The 20,587-nt window shown below is 38.7% G+C and overlaps 1 protein-coding gene across 6 annotated transcripts in view; it reads right to left on the bottom strand.

The window, feature by feature from the left end:
- The window catches only part of BANK1 (B cell scaffold protein with ankyrin repeats 1), a 330,740-nt gene that overhangs the window by 26,125 nt on the left and 284,028 nt on the right, over positions 1 to 20,587 (bottom strand). For all 6 annotated transcript variants that reach the window (XM_060095040.1, XM_060094993.1, XM_060095029.1 and 3 more), the window contains exon 11: positions 12,311 to 12,376. In XM_060095040.1, the coding sequence (XP_059951023.1) occupies positions 12,311 to 12,376 (66 nt within the window). The remainder of the gene's footprint in view (positions 1 to 12,310; positions 12,377 to 20,587) is intronic.

Here is a 20,587-nt window from a genome sequence, read left to right as displayed (position 1 = left end):
CTTGATGAGTCTGGCTAATGGTTTATCAATTTTGTTTATCTTCTCAAAGAACCAGCTTTTAGTTTTATTGATCTTTGCTATCGTTTCCTTCATTTCTTTTTCATTTATTTCTGATCTGATTTTTATGATTTCTTTCCTTCTGCTAACTTTGGGATGTTTTTGTTCTTCTTTCTCTAATTGCTTTAGGTGCAAGGTTAGGTTGTTTATTCGAGATATTTCCTGTTTCTTAAGGTGGGATTGTATTGCCATAAACTTCCCTCTTAGAACTGCTTTTGCTGCATCCCATAGGTTTTGGGTCGTCGTGTCTCCATTGTCATTTGTTTCTAGGTATTTTTTAATTTCCTCTTTGATTTCTTCAGTGATCACTTCGTTATTAAGTAGTGTATTGTTTAGCCTCCATGTGTTTGTATGTTTTACAGCTCTTTTCCTGTAATTGATATCTAGTCTCATAGCATTGTGGTCGGAAAAGATACTTGATACAATTTCAATTTTCTTAAATTTACCAAGGCTTGATTTGTGACCCAAGATATGATCTATCCTGGAGAATGTTCCATGAGCACTTGAGAAAAATGTGTATTCTGTTGTTTTTGGATGGAATGTCCTATAAATATCAATTAAGTCCATCTTGTTTAATGTATCATTTAAAGCTTGTGTTTCCTTATTTATTTTCATTTTGGATGACCTGTCCATTGGTGAAAGTGGGGTGTTAAAGTCCCCTACTATGATTGTGTTACTGTCGATTTCTCCTTTTATGGCTGTTAATATTTCCCTTATGTATTGAGGTGCTCCTATGTTTGGTGCATAAATATTTACAATTGTTATATCTTCTTCTTGGATTGATCCCTTGATCATTATGTAGTGTCCTTCTTTGTCTCTTCTAGTAGTCTTTATTTTAAAGTCTATTTTGTCTGATATGAGAATTGCTACTCCAGCTTTCTTTTGGTTTCCATTTGCATGGAATATCTTTTTCCATCCCCTTACTTTCAGTCTGTATGTATCTCTAGGTCTGAAGTGGGTCTCTTGTAGACAGCATACATATGGGTCTTGTTTTTGTATCCATTCAGCCAGTCTGTGTCTTTTGGTGGGAGCATTTAGTCCATTTACATTTAAGGTAATTATTGATATGTATGTTCCTATTCCCATTTTCTTAATTGTTTTGGGTTCGTTATTGTAGGTCTTTTCCTTCTGTTGTGTTTCTTGCCTAGAGAAGTTCCTTTAGCATTTGTTGTAAAGCTGGTTTGGTGGTGCTGAACTCTCAGCTTTTGCTTGTCTGTAAAGGTTTTAATTTCTCCATCAAATCTGAATGAGATCCTTGCTGGGTAGAGTAATCTTGGTTGCAGGTTTTTCTCCTTCATCACTTTAAGTATGTCCTGCCACTCCCTTCTGGCTTGTAGAGTTTCTGCTGAGAGATCAGCTGTTAACCTGATGGGGATTCCCTTGTGTGTTATTTGTTGTTTTTGCCTTGCTGCTTTTAATATGATTTCTTTGTGTTTAATTTTTGACAGTTTGATTAATATGTGTCTTGGTGTATTTCTCCTTGGATTTATTCTGTATGGGACTCTCTGTGCCTCCTGGACTTGATTAACTATTTCCTTTCCCATATTAGGGAAGTTTTCAGCTATAATCTCTTCAAATATTTTCTCAGTCCCTTTCTTTTTCTCTTCTTCTTCTGGAACCCCTATAATTCGAATGTTGGTGCGTTTAATGTTGTCCCAGAGGTAGGTCTCTGAGACTGTCCTCTGTTCTTTTCATTCTTTTTTCTTTATTTTGCTGTACAGCAGTTATTTCCACTATTTTATCTTCCACCTCACTTATCCGTTCTTCTGCCTCAGTTATTCTGCTATTGATCCCATCTAGAGTATTTTTTATTTCATTTATTGTGTTTTTAATCGATGCTTGGTTCGTCTTTAGTTCTTCTAGGTCCTTGTTAACTGTTTCTTGCATTTTGTCTATTCTATTTCCAAGATTTTGGATCATCTTTACCATCATTATTCTGAATTCTTTTTCAGATAGACTGCCTATTACCTCTTCATTTGTTAGGTCTGGTGGGTTTTTATCTTGCTCCTTCTCCTGCTGTGTGTTTTTCTGTCTTCTCATTTTGCTTATGTTACTGTGTTTGGGGTCTCCTCTTTGCAGGCTGCAGGTTCGTAGTTCCCGTTGTTTTTGGTGTCTGTCCCCAGTGGCTAAGGTTGGTTTAGTGGGTTGTGTAGGCTTCTTGGTGGAGGGGACTACTGCCTGTGTTCTGGTGGATGAGGCTGGATCTTGTCTTTCTGGTGGGCAGGTCCACGTCTGGTGGTGTGTTTTGGGGTGTTTGCGGACTTTTTATGATTTGAGGCAGCCTCTCTGCTAATGGGTGGTGTTGTGTTCCTGTCTTGCTAGTTGTTTGGCATAGGGTGTCCAGCACTGTAGCTTGCTGGTCGTTGAGTGAAGCTGGGTGCTGGTGTTGAGATGGAGATCTCTGGAAGATTTTCGCCGTTTGATATTATGTGGAGCTGGGAGGTCTCTTGTGGACCAGTGTCCTGAAGTTCGCTCTCCCACCTCAGAGGCACAGCACTGACTCCTGGCTCCTCAATTTGGGATGATTTGTTGTCTATTCATGTATTCCACAGATGCAGGGTACATGAAGTTGATTGTGGAGCTTTAATCCGCTGCTTCTGAGGCTGCTGGGAGAGGTTTCCCTTTCTCTTCTTTGTTCTCACAGCTCCTGGGTCTCAGCTTTGGATTTGGCCCCGCCTCTGCGTGTAGGTCGCCGGAGGGCGTCTGTTCTTCGCTCAGACAGGACAGGGTTAAAGGAGCAGCCTCTTCGGGGACTCTGGCTCACTCAGGCCGGGCGGGAGGGAGGGGCACGTAGTGCGGGGTGAGTCTGCAGTGGCAGAGGTCGGCGTGACGTTGCACCAGCCCGAGGCGCGCCGTGCGTTCCCCCAGGGAAGCCACCCCTGGATCCCGGGACCCCGGCAGTGGCAGGCTGCACAGGCTCCCGGAAGGGCGGTGTGGACAGTGTCCTGCGCTCGCACACAGGCTTCTTGGCGGCGGCAGCAGCAGCCCCAGCGTCCCACGCCCGTCTCTGGGCTCCGCGCTTTCAGCCGCGACTCGCGCCCGTCTCTGGAGCTCCTTTACGCGGCGCTCTTAATCCCCTCTCCTCGCGCAGCAGGAAACCAAGAGGGAAGAAAAAGTCTCCTGCCTCTTTGGCAGCTCCAGAGTTTTCCCGGACTCCCTCCCGGCTAGCTGTGGCACACTAGCCCCCTTCAGGCTGAGTTCTCGCCGCCAGTCCCAGTCCTCTCCCTGCGCTCTGACCGAAGCCCGAGCCTCAGCTCCAGCGCCGCCCGCCCTGTCGGGGGAGCAGACAAGCCTCTCGGGCTGGTGAGTGCCGCTCGGCACCGCTCCTCTGTGCGGGAATCTCTCTGCTTTGCCCTACCCAGGTATGTGGGGAGTTTCTTGCCTTTTGGGAGGTCTGGGGTCTTCTGCCAGCGTTCAGTAGGTGTTCTGTAGGAGTTGTTGCACGTGTAGCTGTATTTCTGGTGTATCTGTGGGGAGGAAGGTGATCTCCGCGTCTTACTCTTCCGCCATCTTACCCCAGGTTCAAGTATTTATAACCTCTTACTACTACTGTGGTTTTTGTCAGATTCTTTTATTCTACCACATTTTACTTAAATATTTTTAATGTTTTAATATTTGCCACATAAAAGAATATGGATGACATGCTTTTATTTGGATTTTAGAATTTAAATAAATAAAATGATTTTTTTTGGTCTAATACTTCTGCCTTGAATTCTATTTTTTCTAAAATTAAGATTGAAAACAACTCATTTATTTCTTTTTCTTTAAGCAACCATGAATGACCATAAATTTTCAATTTTTCTTTAGTATTTTTTTACAGTATATCTTCAATGAAGGTAAATAATACCATTAGTTAGAGGGTTGTTGCAAGGTTTAAAGGAATTAATATGTGTAACATGCTCGGTAATGTTCCAGTCTTGTGCAAAAGTCCAGGAAATTGTGGAGATGGTTGTTGTTACTATGATAACCTGGAAGAACAAGATAGTAGGAGATTCTAAACATGGGCTTCAGAGTCAAAAAGAATTAAACTGAAATTCCACCTCTACCACTTATTAGTTCTGTGACCTTGATTACAGATAACCAATCCATCTTAAAAAGGAAAATAATATCTACCTCATAAGAAAGCTGTGAGGACTTGATCTATGGTATATAAACGCTTCACACAGTGCCATTTGCCTTCAGTGACTGTGACTGCTCTTTGAGGATGTTTAACTGACACATGTATTTTCATAACTGCTGTTCTAATTATAACCTTATTTTGTATCTTTTTTTGCCTTTTTTTTTTTTAGTTTTTGTCTTGTGCTAGAAAGATTAGGTAGATAGATATAGTGTATATGTATTATATAATCATATAATATTAAGTGATTTAGAAGGTATATATTTTGTTTTAAAGTAATGATTACTTTTATAAGTTTCAGATTTTTTACCTTATATTTTTTGATTAGTAAAGACTTGATAGGGCATTATTTTATTTTTAAATTATTTTCTAGTTCCTAGGCATTTTCATATTATTTGAGCACTGGACCTAGATTATTGCAATAAAATTATGATCTCTTGCATTGCATATTTTTATCACCAATATTTTACATTCAGATGTTTTATAAATAAATTTATAATAATTATTTAAATTTAATTCCACATTTTATTGAATTCATTATTCAGCAAATTCTTTAATGCCATAACTTTTTTTTTTTTTTTTTTTGCGGTATGCGGGCCTCTCACTGTTGTGGCCTCCCCCGTTGCGGAGCACAGGCTCCAGACGCGCAGGCTCCGGACGCGCAGGCTCAGCGGCCATGGCTCACGGGCCCAGCCGCTCCGCGGCATATGGGATCCTCCCAGACCGGGGCACGAACCCGTATCCCCTGCATCGGCAGGCGGACTCTCAACCACTTGCGCCACCAGGGAGGCCCTGCCATAACTTTTTTAAAAAAATTTTTGAAGTATAGTTGATTTATAATATCATGTAAGTTTCAGGTGTACAGCACAGTGATTTAGTTATATATGATATATATACATTCTTTTTGAGATTCTTTTCTCTTATAGGTTATTACATAATATTGAGTATGGTTCCCTGTGCTATACAGTAAGTCCTTGTTAGTTATCTATTTTATACCTAGTAGTGCGTATATGTTAATCCCAGCCTCCTAATTTATCCCTCCCCCACCCCCTTTTCCCCTGTGGTAACCGTAAGTTTGTTTTCTGTGTCTGCAAGTCTCTTTCTGTTGCTAAGTATCTCTCACTTATTTAGAAGATATTTGGGGGAATACTTTCATGATGACATAGAAATGCTATCTTTTCTAAAATCTTGGACATCCAAAAAATATATTTGTCTTCTTCTTACACAAACACATTAGCTGACTAAATATAAGTTGCAACGTTTTCCCAATAAATCATGTAGTCCATTATCTCAAATTTTTGTTACATCATTTTCTAAATTGTAAAACTGATTTTGAATTTTTAAAAGAAAATCTAAGTTAACATATTTCCTCAATACTTTAGGGTTGTTTCTTCACCTTTATAACTAAAACGGTTTGCTAAGATGCTTTTAAATGTGGGTATATTTCCTTATTTTTTGCTAGATCACAGCGAGTCTATACAGTCTGCATATTCATTCCCCCACTCTTCTGTTCTCTGAAGCTTTGTTAAACTATGTCACTGATTGTATTTTCTAGCCTATTTTTAAAAACACCTATTATACATGAGTTGGATTTCTGTTCTCCATGTCTTTTGACTGTTTTTAGTATTTCCATGTATTGGGAACAAACCCTTTTCCAATTATGTTGTCAACTTCAATAATTGATTTTACCCACTGTCACTCCTTTTTGTTATAACCAACGTGGATTTTAGTTTGCTATTGAAATTTTAATTTCCAAGTTTATTTTATTTTTGCCATATGTCCTCTAGTCACTTGATCCATTTTCTTCATGTCACATGTTTCACCTCATCCTGCCATCTCAGCTAAAATGTCTTTCATCTGTTTTGCTTTCATCTCAGCCTGACCTCGACCCCTGACTTTCTGTTGATGTTTCTTCTCTATGTTTTCAATTTGTTTATGAGTTTGCAGTTTTCTGAAATTTTCTTTTTTGGCTCCTGTATATTGTCAGTGGGTATCTAGCACTGATCCTGAAAGCTGAATGGTTTAGCTTAATTTAATAAATGAAAATTCAAGATAACTCATACTTCTTTACAGTTATTTTCTAAAAACAATTACACATCATTAGTTGGGATGTTCTTATTTTGTGTGTGTGTGTTGGGGGGGCACACTTGCATATTTCCCACTACCTCCATACTGATAGCTTGGTGCTTCTTGGGAAGATATATGACAAGCTTACTCATTAAGGAAGTCATTTACAGAAGTATAATGATCTTGAGTCTTCATGATGAAATTCTCCTTCCTTTCCTTTGACATGGTTTTTGAAGTTCTCATATCATTTATTTGTTCTCTCCTTCAATCTTCTTAAAAGAGAACACATCTATAGAATGATGTTTGACAAGAGATTTGGTGATTGTTTATCCTTTGCTTCTATTCCTTGTGTTCAGATCAAATTTTGTTCTCTGCTCTGGGACTACAGAGGACTTTGGTGCAACTCATAACTCAAGATCCCAGGACTTAGCAGCTTTGTCTAGTGCAGCTTTGTCACAAATAGGTGGAACATGATTCTTTGGCACTATGTACTGACAGGTCTGCAAGCAACTAACTCCCTGAATAAACAGTAAGTTTTCTTGCCCATCCATCTTTCCTTCCCAGAGCTTTACTGCAGGGTCTCAGGTTGCTTTCTACTGGGAGAACTACTTTTTCTGCATGTGTATAGAAAGACCAGAGCTGGAGTGGAGAGAACTTTAAAAAATTAGCATTTGTGGAGTAGAGTGATAGCTAGGGGTCAGCGGGTGGACTACTGATTTTATTTGCTTCAGTCCCCTTTTTTCAACCTTAGAGTTAATTGGAATTAGTCCCATATTCCAGCATTAGCTTTATTCCAGTCTTTGTTTCCACTATTATTAAGAATTCCATCTTTTTGATGCCTTTCCTTCACAGGCATTTCTGAGAGGCCACTGCTGGCTGTTGACACATCACCATTTTAGACAAGAGCTCAGCTATTACACAAGTTTTTCCAGGTATGACCTTAACAAAAACAGAAACCAACCAAACAAAACACTCCTATGAACATGACAAATGGAAATGTCAGTTATACTGAAAAGGAGAATTGAAGCCATTATTCTTTTATGGAGTACAAATAACTATATTTTGATAATTTTCCCGCTTTTCTTTTTAATATATCAATTACTGGCAAAAGTAGCCGGATGAAAATACCTCAGGGACAAGCATTCTCTTTTGCCCACATAAGGGTAACACCATCTGCATTTCTCCAGGTCTCCTACTTATAGAAAATTCTGTTATTTAACATTCATCACACTGCTGCAGCACTGGGAACTTACAGAGCTCATACAAGATATGTTCCCTGACTATATCTTTCCCAAGAGCATGCACACCCCCTGAAAAGACCAGCCGATAACGATTTTGCAGTCTGCATTGAGGAATTAGTGGGCAGAGACTATATCAGAGCTTGCAAACTTGTAAACCTACAGGGGCCAGAAAGATGGAATTACTGAGCAGATAAGATTCAGTGCCTGCTTATTAAACACATCTGAATAGTCTTCATTATCAAAAATAATTATTTTCTCTTTTGTGTTTTTATTCACAGCATGATTCTCTTGATACGTCTTTTATTTTCCCAGTTCTAATAGAATTACGAGTTTAGACAAATGTGTCTCAAATGTAAGACAATATGGAAAGCATGATAACAAATGAAAATATCAAAAGTAATTTGTAGCAAATGATACAATAATACAATAAGGAGTGGTTGGAGATTTGAATTGTTACATGAGACATGGATTTAAGCATGGTTTAAACATGGCAAAAAACTGAAATTGTGCACATTATTTTTGAAATATAACATATTTAGAGGCCAAATCTGACCATAATATGGCCTTTCAAACAGTTTCTTTTGGTTACATTTTGTTTTTTGTGTGTTGGTTTAAGATTATTATAGCATATTATTATTCTCATGTGTTCTACTTGTAGTCCATGTCTAAGGTAGGACTTAGGCAACTAAATTCTAGAAGCTCCACAGATAACTCTTATGCTCACCTGGGATTGAGAGTCACTGGTATAGGCAGCTGGTTAGGGTGGACGTGCTCCTCCTACCTCCCACCTAACCCCACACCTCAAAAAAAATGGTTTGCCATCCAAGCATGACAGCAACAACACATGCTTGATGAGATGATTATTATTTCACTGTATGGCTGGGCATATCTGTGGCCATGAACCATGATTACACAGAGGCAGTTAAGAATGCTAAGAATGCTAAACATCATCAATTGCCATTCTTCACCTCTGAGGTACCACTATGTTGATAAAATGGGGATGATTTCGGTGAAGATAGAAAAGGCCCCATGGCATAGCCTAAGAAAAAGATGTAACAGAGAAAAACAGGTCTGGGAGACGTGAGCAATCTTGACCCTAGACTGCTATATGATTTTGTGAGGCACGGAAAATTAACCATATATTTCCATGTCCTCAAAGCCCTTACTTTCCTCCAGCACCCTTTGACTTGATCATGTTCACCTAGTAGTCTTCTAATTACGAATTATATTTTATAAAAACTTTATTATTAATATTTGGCAAGGGTCTAATGAATACAAGCATTCTTGTCACTGGGAAGAAATCTTCCCATAAAACAGATTTAATCCGTTGGGATTGGGGGTTATAAATCAGTCCTCCATGAGCTTATTTAACAGGACTCAGACATCAAAACTCTAATTGATTCCAAACCCACTGACAAATTCAGTTCTCTGGTTTGCCACGTTGAAGAACAAACCCTTGACTGCTCTGTGAGGCTCAGTTTTGGGAAGTGGGTGGAGGTGTGGTAGCAGCACATTCTGGGGACAACACGCTGGCAGTGATGTAAAATTTTTCTAATTTTAAAAGCAACTTGGAAAAACTGATTTAAAAAATGTATTTTGATGGAAACTTTTATCTGTGATCCAAAGTCCTCAGCATTTTTCTTATATTTTTTCCAGGATGTGAAAATTGAGTTGAAGAAATCTGTTGAGTTTCCATGGAAATGGTGCCAATTAATTTTTTTCTGTTCCTCAGGAAAATTCCTTGACTTAGCAATAATGTAACTTCCTGGCAATCCCTTGGCAGTCTTCATCACAGGGCATCTGAAATGCCTATACTTTCAGTGGGAAAATAGTTGGCTCTCATAATCCCCTTTCCTTCCAGCATATAGCAAAATAATTGAATAATTTCTTTAACCTTTAGAGAACCTGTCCAGTCCCTTTAAAAAAATCTTGACTCTGACAAACACTTCACAAAAGGGTCTTTTTGTTCTCTATCAAATGAAGAGATTATCGTTGGTGAAGCATGCACTGTTTTTCCTATTACACCATGAAATCCCAGGGTATTTGAAGAGTATTCATTAATTTAGGAATAAGTAGTTTTTTTTTTTTTTTTTTTTGCTGTACGCGGGCCTCTCACTGCTGTGGCCTCGCCCGTTGCGGAGCACAGGCTCCGGACACACAGGCTCCGCGGCCATGGCTCGCGGGCCCAGCCGCTCCGCGGCATGTGGGATCCTCCGGGATCGGGGCACGAACCCATGTCCCCTGCATCGGCAGGCGGACTCTCAACCACTGCGCCACCAGGGTGGCTCTAGGAATAAGTAGTTTTGATTGTCTAGTATGTCCCATGGTCTGGATGGTCATAAATATCTGAAAAGATTTAGAGAAAAATGGCTGGACAGAGGAAGTCCATTAGGTACTTAATTCTTTAATTTCAAAGCCTTCCCCATTATTATTATTTTTTTTTGTGGTATGCGGGCCCCTCAGTGTTGTGGCCTCTCCCGTTGTGGAGCACAGGCTCTGGACATGCAGGCTCAGCGGCCATGGCTCATGGGCCCAGCTGCTCCGCGGCATGTGGGATCTTCCCGGACTGGGGCACAAACCCATATCCCCTGCATCAGCAGGCAGACTCTCAACCACTGTGCCACCAGGGAAGCCCCCCACCCCATTATTCTTAATTATGTTTTTCTCATGCTAGATTCTGATTTCCCTGCAGACTGTAGTTAGCAGGAAGGTTTTTTCCCCCTAACATTTCATAGGATTTAATATCCCTCTACTCCTTGAAAACAGAACAATAATCTTTTCCATTCTGCTGAATTACTAATGTCCACAATTAAAGGAATCTAGGGGAACTGCTCTAAGGTGACTAATCAAAAATATCATCAATAATTGGACTGAAATATCTAGAGAGTGAAAAATTCACACAAAAGTTTGATTAGAATTTTCAGTATTCTAGCCCCCAAGAATTAAAAAAATCTGGTCATCATTGATCTTGAGGAAGCAAATTAAGTAACAAGATATGGACAGATGTTAATCCAGTAAAATATTTTATAATTTAGGTTCTTGTTTCCTTTCACCATTCTCTCCCCCCCTTTTATTCTGAGTACAGAAGGGACTATTTTTTTCTATACAGATGGTAGAATACTAATAGGTTTCTTCTAGGCTTCAAAAACATTAGCAGCCTTTTCTTATATTGCTCTCTGTGGGACAACCAGAGGATGACAGATCAGGCATTCTGAGGAGCCCTTCATTACACTTGCTACTTGTCCCCTTCTTTCATCTCCTGTGGCCTTCTTCACATCATCCTCCTAATTCTAACATAATTTAATTAAAATATAATAATTGAATAATTTGTTAAAAATGCTTTAGGGAAACTTTCTCCCAAAGAGCTCAAAGCGTCCCCTCTCTATTCTTTTCAAAGCTCTGTGAGGTATGTGGAAGAGTCCAGATAGGAATAATCTTCTCTATTTAATTCTTCAATAACTGTTTGATCCTAATTGTACAATGATCTCACATGGAGGTCTGCATTTATTTCTTGAGAGAGCTAAAGGCTCAGTGGGAGGCTAATAGTATACTTAAAAAGATATATCTTTCCCTTCAAACTAAGAAATCACTAGAAATGAAAAATTGTCCCATAAGGAGAGTTTTTTGCATACAAATTTATAAGTAGTCTATCCAAGTGATTTGTAGGAGACTGGAAGTTCAGGTCCATCATGTGCTGCATTCAAACACCACATACGTAATTGGAAGAATGATCTAAGTACAACCTCGCTGCCGTGAGAAATGCCACTTGAAGTGATGGGTGATGATCACTCATTTAAGGACACACCTTTGTTTGGAGGATGATCCATAGCATCCCAGGAGCAAGTCCATGAGGTTCCGTATTTAATAGGTCAGTGGGTGTCAGAAGTTGGTGCAATCAGCACTTTGCTATTTTCACAATGGCACACAAAGAGGCTATGGAAGTGGTCAGTGGCTGCTGGTGAAATAACTTCCCAGTTTTATTTTAATGTCTCTCTCAATGATTTATGAGTAACAATTTCAAGGTAATATTATTTTGGAGTGATGTTATTTCAAACGTGGGTTGAGGTTAAAAGCATCTGCACACGCTCATTGATTATCAGAGTCATCCAGTGTTACCTCCACCTCTGCCACCTTTTATGTTTTTCATTTTTGAACTTTAACCAAAGATTTACTATCAGAAAAACATCATAATAAATAACCTGCCAGAGTACCTCTTTTCAATAGGAACCAAGTGTGTCAGGAAAGACTGGAGGCAGCTGCCTCCTTATGGAGCAAGAGGAAAACATTCCTCCTGTGTGAGATGCCTCTGAGCTACAGTGTTCAGCTCTTTTCTGCATGACAAATAATTGTTCCAATAAATGGTGGGTCCATTACCTAAGGCAAGAGAACAGCGAGACAATCTTTGACTGGAGCTCAATGCAGAGCACAGAAAACCCATGCTGGTCCCCGTCATGGGGGCGTCAATCATCTGCCCCTCCTACCAAGTTAGGTTCCAGAGGCTTCTCTCCAAAGGTCTCTGAGGCATGTTAGAGAACTTGTCTTACTTGACCCTCCTGGAGCTCTGATAACAAACAGCATTATCAGCATCACCACAAATATCCTAGTAAGGCCTTTGTTAAATTCTTGCCTTTGTTAATTAAAATAATTTTCTTGCATTAATCTTACTATGCAAAAATTATATTTGGGTAAGACACTGACTGACTTAACAGTAAAATTAGCCAAGTACACAATTATTTACTTCTATAGCAGGAGACTTTACTCAATATTCATAAGATTTCTTTAACTCTTACTTAGAGATTATTAAATAAACTGACGTTCATGTTAGTACCTTGTTTCTTAGGGCCATGGAACTTGTCACCATCAGATTGTCTTCTGGCAGTCTTTTGTTGAAACACTGTAAAAAATAGAACACAGATTATTTATTGAACATAAACATAAAAAAGAACACACTGTGGAGGACTGTAGGAAATTAGAATGCAATACTTCATTTTCCTTAGTAACAATTCCTGAATTTGTATTATTTTTTGAGTAGGAGGATTACTAAATTTACAGTTTTCTCATTTGTGCAGCTTATCAGTCATTTCAGAAAGCATTTTCTTTGCACAGAGTAGTATAATGCTGATGGAACGCCTCATTAAACTGTTTAAATCAAGATATGATTCCATTTTGATATCAGGTAAAGATAAAAGCTGCATTTTGTTAAAAGTGATAAATGCTAAAAATCACATGAAAAATTCCATTTGCACAGAAGTTACTCATGCTGACTTTTTGGTGATAAGCAAGGATAAAGACTGTTGCTTCTTAAACAGATGAAAAGACTGCTGGATTCCCAGATGTAATAATAAAAAAGATACTTTATTCTTGCATCATCTAGCTCGACCTCAGACCTATTAAAGCAGCTTATTCGAATTACTTCGTTATCTGAGAAGTACTTTGTTCTCATTTATTATTTCTTACATGGAATTCTGTGAGACAAGTCAGCATTACCCCAGTCAGCAGATGAAAGATAAAATTGATTGTTTAATATTTACTGAGCACCCACAAAGTTCCGTATACCTTCTGGTATTTGTTAACGAGGAAGTCTGTAGCCTTTAGAGCTTGACTTTAGAGACTGAACATCCCAGACTTCCATTTATTTTTTATGGGTAGTCTAAACTATAGGGTTTGGGAACTGAAAGAGGCCTTGGAGATTTAGTCCGATGTCATATGTTTATAGATGAGAGAGGTGGAAATAACTAACATATAAAAGGGCTATGTAATTTTGCAGTGATAGTGGAGATGTTAGTGGAGATGTTGAGTTGGACCCTCAAGCCTTGCACTTCATACTGTTGCTTTGGTTCTTCACAGCACTGCTGCTCTTCTCGTCCATAACTGAGGACGTACTGTACAACACGGGAATATAGCCAATATTTTATAATAACTATAAATGGAGTCCAACTCAAAAGTTGTGAATCACTATATTGTACTGTAATTTACAGAATATTGTATATATCAACTGTAACTTACAGAACATTGTATATATCACCTATACTTCAATCAAAAAAATTACAAATCATATGAGGAGACAAACCACAATGAGACAAACCTAGCAAAACAGCATACCAAGAACTAGATGTAATAAAACGATCTGAAAGAAACTGTAAAGTAAGTATGCTCGTCAAAAGGAAAAAAAAAGATAAAGAAGGAGCTATAGAGAGGGGGTTAACAAAGAACTTTAGGGCATTTCCAACATGCTTGGGTCTCCTGTTCTTCCTAGCAGCTCCCCAGGTGTTCCTAGGACAATCTGGCTGAGGCACATCAGAGTGGGAGTGGGGATGGTGCTTCAGCACTCTTCCTGGGAGATGCACCCCAGCAGTTATTCTGGATCTTTGCCTTTGGTCTTAGTATTCTTTAAACCAATCTAATATCAAGGTCATATCTGTGATGAATCCAGATAGCATTTTTTTCAAATTTAAGAAAGTTCCCTAAGCCATATCAAATCAATAATTATTTATTAAGCACATATACTTTGCCAGCTGTTGTCAAGAAAAAGGGTACTCTGCTCTGTCCTTCAAACAGGAGAAGCGAAAATACTTTCAAAGTATGATGTGTTTAAGAGAAACTATACACATGAAATAACATTTTTGGTTGAAAATCAATTTTCTGCTTCAAGTTAGTATTTCGAAAACATGCTAAATATAACTTACTGGCAAGTTCTGGGTTTGTGGCTTACATTTTTTCTCAAATAAAATATACTGATGGATATATGGTATGTGAATATATTTTAGGATAATAAAAACATTTTTATAAGTGGTGCTTGACTTTTTTCATTGGCCAGTTCGGAAAGTCTTGAAAGAATAAAACACTTTTGAAATTTTAATAACATGCAGACACTCTGTGCTTTTTCGCCAGTATTGTTAAGATAGTAACTGAGACTGTCTCAGACAAAAAAAGCTGTAATCTGGCATCATTAATGTGGGAAATAATCTGAATCCAAAGATAAATTCAGAAAATAAATTCTTCCAATAAAAAGTATATTATTTGATAAGTTTTAAGAACTCTGATAAATTTTGAAGCTATGGAGTACTAGAATTTTTTTTCCAGCTTTTTGGCATTTGTTAAAAATCATTTTACACCTTATATTTTATTGAAATACATTTGTTGACAACAAATGTCCAGACTGTGTGAAATACAGTAAATGTTAAACAGGTAAACATGCTCAGTTCCTAGATTAAGAAGACAGCAGCATATTTATTTATTGTTGACATTTCAGCAGCGTTTGTAGCTAGAACAGCCTGGGACGGGGCGGAGGATTGGGGTGGGAGAGTAGGGGTACTCTGAGTAGAATGATGATGAAAGTGCTGATAACAGAACTCATTAAGAGCAGGATGGGCACTAAGTCATGCCCCATAGTACAAAAATCCTCTCTACCACAATAACCTCCCTTGAAATTCCCTCCTAACTCACCTCCAGCTCCACCTACTACAACTGTTATCCTCCTTTCACCTATAGACAAGCCTCATTTCCTTACATGAACTCAACTAGCATATTGCCAAACACACTGTTTCTCATTGTTATGAAAGTTGGGACGTGTTTTTGAATATAAATTAATCTTGGGAAGACACCTATATTAACTTGTTTCTTGAAGAAAGAGCTAGCCCATCCAAATGATCACCGATGCAAACATGCATACCAAGGACACATGCTCTATTAGCCTTAGGCAAAGAATACATAGATATAAAATTCCAGACTTTGTCAATCTTTCTTTTTACAGTGAATATTAGCTGAAACATTTAAATTGCTTCTACCAGCGAAATCTTTGCTTTAGAAAGCTTTATACATTCTGTGTTTACCATCTCACCCACACAACGTTTATGAGAGGTAACTATAAAATCCATGATATAGGGAGAACCAAGCACTGGGTATGGATCATTCAGATTTATATATGGAAGGTATGTATTTTTATACAACAGGATTTTTGGTAAGATGAGATTCTGTTCTAAACATAGAGCAACTGAAAAACAACCTATATACTAGAATGCTAATCTGCTTGGCACAGTGGAAGGGGTATAGTTTTGTCTTAATATTATTAACATGCATGGCATGGGAAAATGGCTTTCTCCTTCTGGGCCTTTATTTCCTTTGCCAGTAAAGTTAAGGCTTAGATGAGATGACCTCTAGTGTCTTACTCGGTTCTTATATTCCAAAACAATACCAGTTCTTTTCCCCCAAGTCATTCCAGGCCAAATGGCCTGGATAAATTCTCAAATGAACACGAATTTAAATAGAATGCTATGTTTTGAGGGGGAGATTCTTTTTACTGGGGGCTTAGACTAACAGGAACACTAGCAAGTTAAATCACAGACCAATGTTAGTTTTTCATAATATATGGAGACAGTCCTGTCCCTATGTGTTTGAATTCCTGGAGAATATTATTTTTGACCGCATTTTATTGCGTCAACGTTCAAATGATGCTATGAAGGCAATTATGAAACAACGTCAATTTTGATGACTCTGCCCTAGTGAAACCTTATTTTTCTCTTCCTACCTAAAATTGGAATTTGATGAGAAAGACTAATGAATGCATTATTAGTAGCTGTCACTACCTTTAAACATTAAAAAAGTCCATAAAGAAAAACAATTTTTGAGGTTCACAATAATCTCAAACAATGCAAATGCCCCAAATACCACCCCCATTTATTTTAAATATTTGGTGGAATGAGTTCTATAAAATTTTCTCTAGAATAGAAATGACACCGAATGGAAAAAAATGAGCATGGTATTAAATATTCAAAATGTTAAGCAAAGCAGAACTATCAGAAGAGCAGAGGAGGGGGAGAAGGTGAAATGTAACGAATTCACTTGCACTGCTTGTCTTTCCAGGTTGCTTCTGCAAGAACGTTCTTCACGCCAACCTCATTAGTGGCCTAGTTCAAGCAAACAGATTCTTCCAGGGCTGCCCGTCTTTGAAAATCTGATCAAGCTTATTTGGAATTGTTTTGTAAGTGGCTAAGCTAATGGAGAGTCTGTGTAATGCGTAGCCAAATGCATTCATAAAGATATGAATTATAAACCACAAACCCCTTGATGTTCCATGCCCATTAGAAGTGTGAAGTGAAATGCTGTTTAGAGCTGCATACCTATCACTGATGATAATTCTTGAAACTAGGGATTTGACATAAAGTGAAATAGACAAGTCTGTATTGTGCTTCCGGTCCTCAGTATAGAGGGCAGCAGTATGTTTCTTAAACACGCAGCAAACGTTCGTTAGGTTGCTCACTAGGTAGCTAAGTGCTGTGCTAGGTCCTAAGGAGGCAAAGGTAAATAAAATGCGGCCCGTTTCCATACTGCCCTCCATTTTGCTGTATTATTTTAAGCAAAAGTCAAATGTGTCATTAGGGCCTACTCCTGAGAGAGGACACAGATAAGAAACAATCAGAAGGGCAAGGGTCATAATGCAACCTCTGTAGCCTGACTCTTCCTACCTTGTTCCCCCAACTTGCACCCTGTGAACGGTAATTACAAAAAGGCCGAGTGAGGTAAAGGAAAGCAGTGTAAACAACCCCTTTGTCTAGCCAGTGAAGGCAGGGAACAGAATGTTCTAACCCTAAGAGTAGTCATACTGGCTGATCAAATCCAAGCTCAGAGAAGAGATGTAGCCTCTTTGCAAATGGATCAAGATAGACCGAGCACTCCAGTCAGCTTAAAAGCACCATTTCATTCTGTTAGCAGTAGTCATGGGTTGCCAGTTTCAACAAATTTATCAAACACAGGTCACCACATTTGAATAGGCACGCTAGGGGTGTCATGGCTACACACAGAAACAGTCACATTAGGCACATAACATGAAGGTCTTTCACCTGAAAGTAGTTTACTGACTGCAGACATATATAGTCAGGAGTTGTGGCTTCTTTTTGGGGAGTGGGAGGGGAGAATCTACAAATGATCAGCCAGCACACATGAGGTCATGGATGTGGTTACAGTGTACTCGGGAGACTGGTGGCGATGGGAAGTTGGAAAGTACATATCTGCAGGAAGGAAAATAGCATAGAAGTTCTAATGCAGTGGAAATATCAATGAATGCTTTGGTTTCCTAAGGAGAAAACATTAATTTTCTTGCCAGTGTGTAATGGAAACTTTAAGTCTGACAGACGTGTTCCCATAAAAATCCTCTCCCAAACCAGGAAATCTCACTCTAAATTACTTTTTCTACTTCTAAGGAACTGAATTTTCATTAGAGCAGAATACAAACTGTTTTTATTTGCCTATTTTTCCTTTTTGATGCAAATAAGAATATTTCTATTCTTGAAGTGTTTCTTATCCAGGAAGTTGGGACATTGAGAGAAAGAGAGCCATTGATTTATGGAATTCTGTGTAATCAGAGCTTGAGGCCATTGTAATGAGTTTACTAGCAAAGTCTCTACTCCGCCACTGGGTAGGCAGGTCTTCCTTCATTTTGCTACCAGGCAGGCAACATGTATTGAACACCTACTGCTTGCAGAACACTGGACTAGGGGCTCGTTTCCTCCCATATGATTTCACGTGTGCTCACTGCTTGATTTTACTTCCTGAACACTTGTATTCAATAAAAAATGATATTAGTGTAGACATTCCTCCAGTAACATCCCTGGTAATTTTCTTTTTGTTTCAAAGAGAAGTGGTTTGGGTTGTTAGGAAGTCACTGCGATACTCTAGAAGCCGTGATGAGTTCACCTTTTGGTTCATGCTTGGTGATTACCAAGAGTAATTTCTCTGGCCTCTTTCTTTTCTCTTATATCAGGAAATATTGCTGTCCTAAGAAGTAACCAGTAGGATCTGGTCACGTTCACGTTGAACAAATATTAAATACTAGTTCTGCCAATAAGACTCAAACTACAAAAATGCAGATTGAAAATTTCAAAAGGACAGGGCTGCTTATTTGAGATTTTCTTGTTTCTTGAGGTGGACCTGTTTTGCTCTAAACTTCCCTCTCAGAATTGCTTTTGCTGTGTCCCATAGATTTTGGAACGTTGTGTTTTTATTTTCATTTCATTTTATTTTCTGACTTCCTCTTTGATTTCTTCACTGACCCATTTTTTTTTTTTTTTTTTAGTAGCATGTTGCTTAGTCTCCACATGTTTGTGTTTTCCCCATTTCTCCCCTGTAACTGATTTCTAGCTTCATACCGCTGTGGTTGGAAAAAATGCTTGATATAATTTCTATCCTCTTAAATTTGTTGAGACGTGTTTTGTGGCCTAGCATAGATGCCAGCAGTACTGTCTTAGCCATGACAATCAAAATGTCTCTTAACATTGCCAAATGTCTCCAAGTGTCTCCTGGGAGGCAAATCACCACCCGTTAACAACTGCTACTCTAGGCCAATTGGGCTTCTACTAAAAGACAAATTTAACAGAGACTCCAGGAGCATCGTATGTTAAGGGGAAAAAGACCAGAATTCCCAATGTGAGCACAGGTCTGAACAACTGCTCCTTGTCAGAGCTTTGCCAGTACTCTATCAGGAAAAGGAGGCAGGCAGAAATTCATGGGGAAGGCAGGGACACTGGGCTTACAAATAGATGATAAATATGTCCTCTATCCTGAGACCACCTGTGATATATATACAAAGTCCTAAAGCTCATGGTTTGGACAAGGTCACCAGGCCAGAAAGTAGAACCAAGGGCATTTGATCTAAGGCTTACTTTAATCCACTTGACAATATTTCTTCACTAATGAGGATAGAGGCCAATCCATCCTGCCACATTTATGATGATATGGATTAATTTTCCTAAGAGATTCTATAAGGTTTTTTTTTTTCTGTTTGCATTTCCATTGCATTGTATGTGATCAATTTCAAGTACAAGTGAATTGCAAGTGGAAAATTTCTGAGAGCCACTGAGTTGTACTTGACATTTTGGGGTCCCAGTAGCTGAGCAGCTCTCAAAAAGGTCGTAGACAACTTTGTTGCCCTGTAAAATGCCAAGGGCAACTCAGTAGCAATTGAAAGGGAAATTATATTCTACCCCAATTCAGCAACATGGACTCTGAAGAAGGATCTTGGTTTTATTAGTTGTGTGAGGGGAAAATGGGAAATTGTCCTTTGATGTTGAAAAAATTTCCCAAATAGGCAGTCATCTCTTTGCATGATTTATGGATATAGTTTTACTACCCATCTATCTATATTATGAAAAGTGCTCATTTCTTTCTTTGATTTGTCTTAAATCAAGAATTTTGTCACTAAGAAGGACTGTGAATCCATGTTAATTCCTCTATATTCTTGAAGCTTAATGAACCCGATCCTTTCCAATATTATAGGGAGAAAAAGATGGAGAGAATATGATTTTTGAAAGCAGGTAGACTTTAAAAACTTTTTAAGAAAAATGAATTATCCTTTTCACTGTTATTAATATAAAATTAGGTTTAGTATAACAAGAACGGAATAAAAAATCCAGAAACATATCTCTTAATAAAATGAACCATGGATTCAATTATGTATTAATAAGTTACATTTCTGGGGATAGGAGATGGTGGTGATGGTGGAAATAGAGATTCTCTCTGGTATGTTATGCTGTGTGAAAGCAGAATGCTTGCTCTAAGTGAATATCCTAGAACTTTGTCCCCTTAGGTACAGGATCCCCTCTTCATTAGGAGTACTTAGATGGTTTAAAAGAGGGGAGGGCTTCCCTGGTGGCGCAGTGATTGAGAATCTGCCTGCCAATGCAGGGGACACGGGTTTGAGCCCTGGTCTGGGAAGATCCCACATGCCGCGGAGCAACTAGACCCGTGAGCCACAACGACTGAGCCTGCGCGTCTGGAGCCTATGCTCCGCAACAAGAGAGGCCGCAACAGTGAGAGGCCCGCGCACCGCGATGAAGAGTGGCCCCCACTCGCCGCAACTAGAGAAAGCCCTCACACAGAAACGAAGACCCAACACAGCCCAAAATAATAAATAAATACATAAATAATTTTTTTTTAAAAAGGGAAATTTAGGAATTACTAGGTTGATTTATTCTTCTGACCATCCTCTGTAGTGTTAGTGAAGTCTCCTATTCTACCCACATTGATGTAGTTCTTGTTACTTGTATCATTTATTCGTCCTTGTATTCATTCAATTAATATTCATCAAATATTCATGGTTTCTGCTATGAAT

Source organism: Mesoplodon densirostris, chromosome 1 (genome assembly GCF_025265405.1).
Source record: "Mesoplodon densirostris isolate mMesDen1 chromosome 1, mMesDen1 primary haplotype, whole genome shotgun sequence".
Lineage (NCBI taxonomy): Eukaryota > Metazoa > Chordata > Mammalia > Artiodactyla > Ziphiidae > Mesoplodon > Mesoplodon densirostris.
The sequence above is the reverse complement of the archived record's forward strand: the minus strand, read 5'-3'. Positions and strand labels throughout refer to the sequence as shown.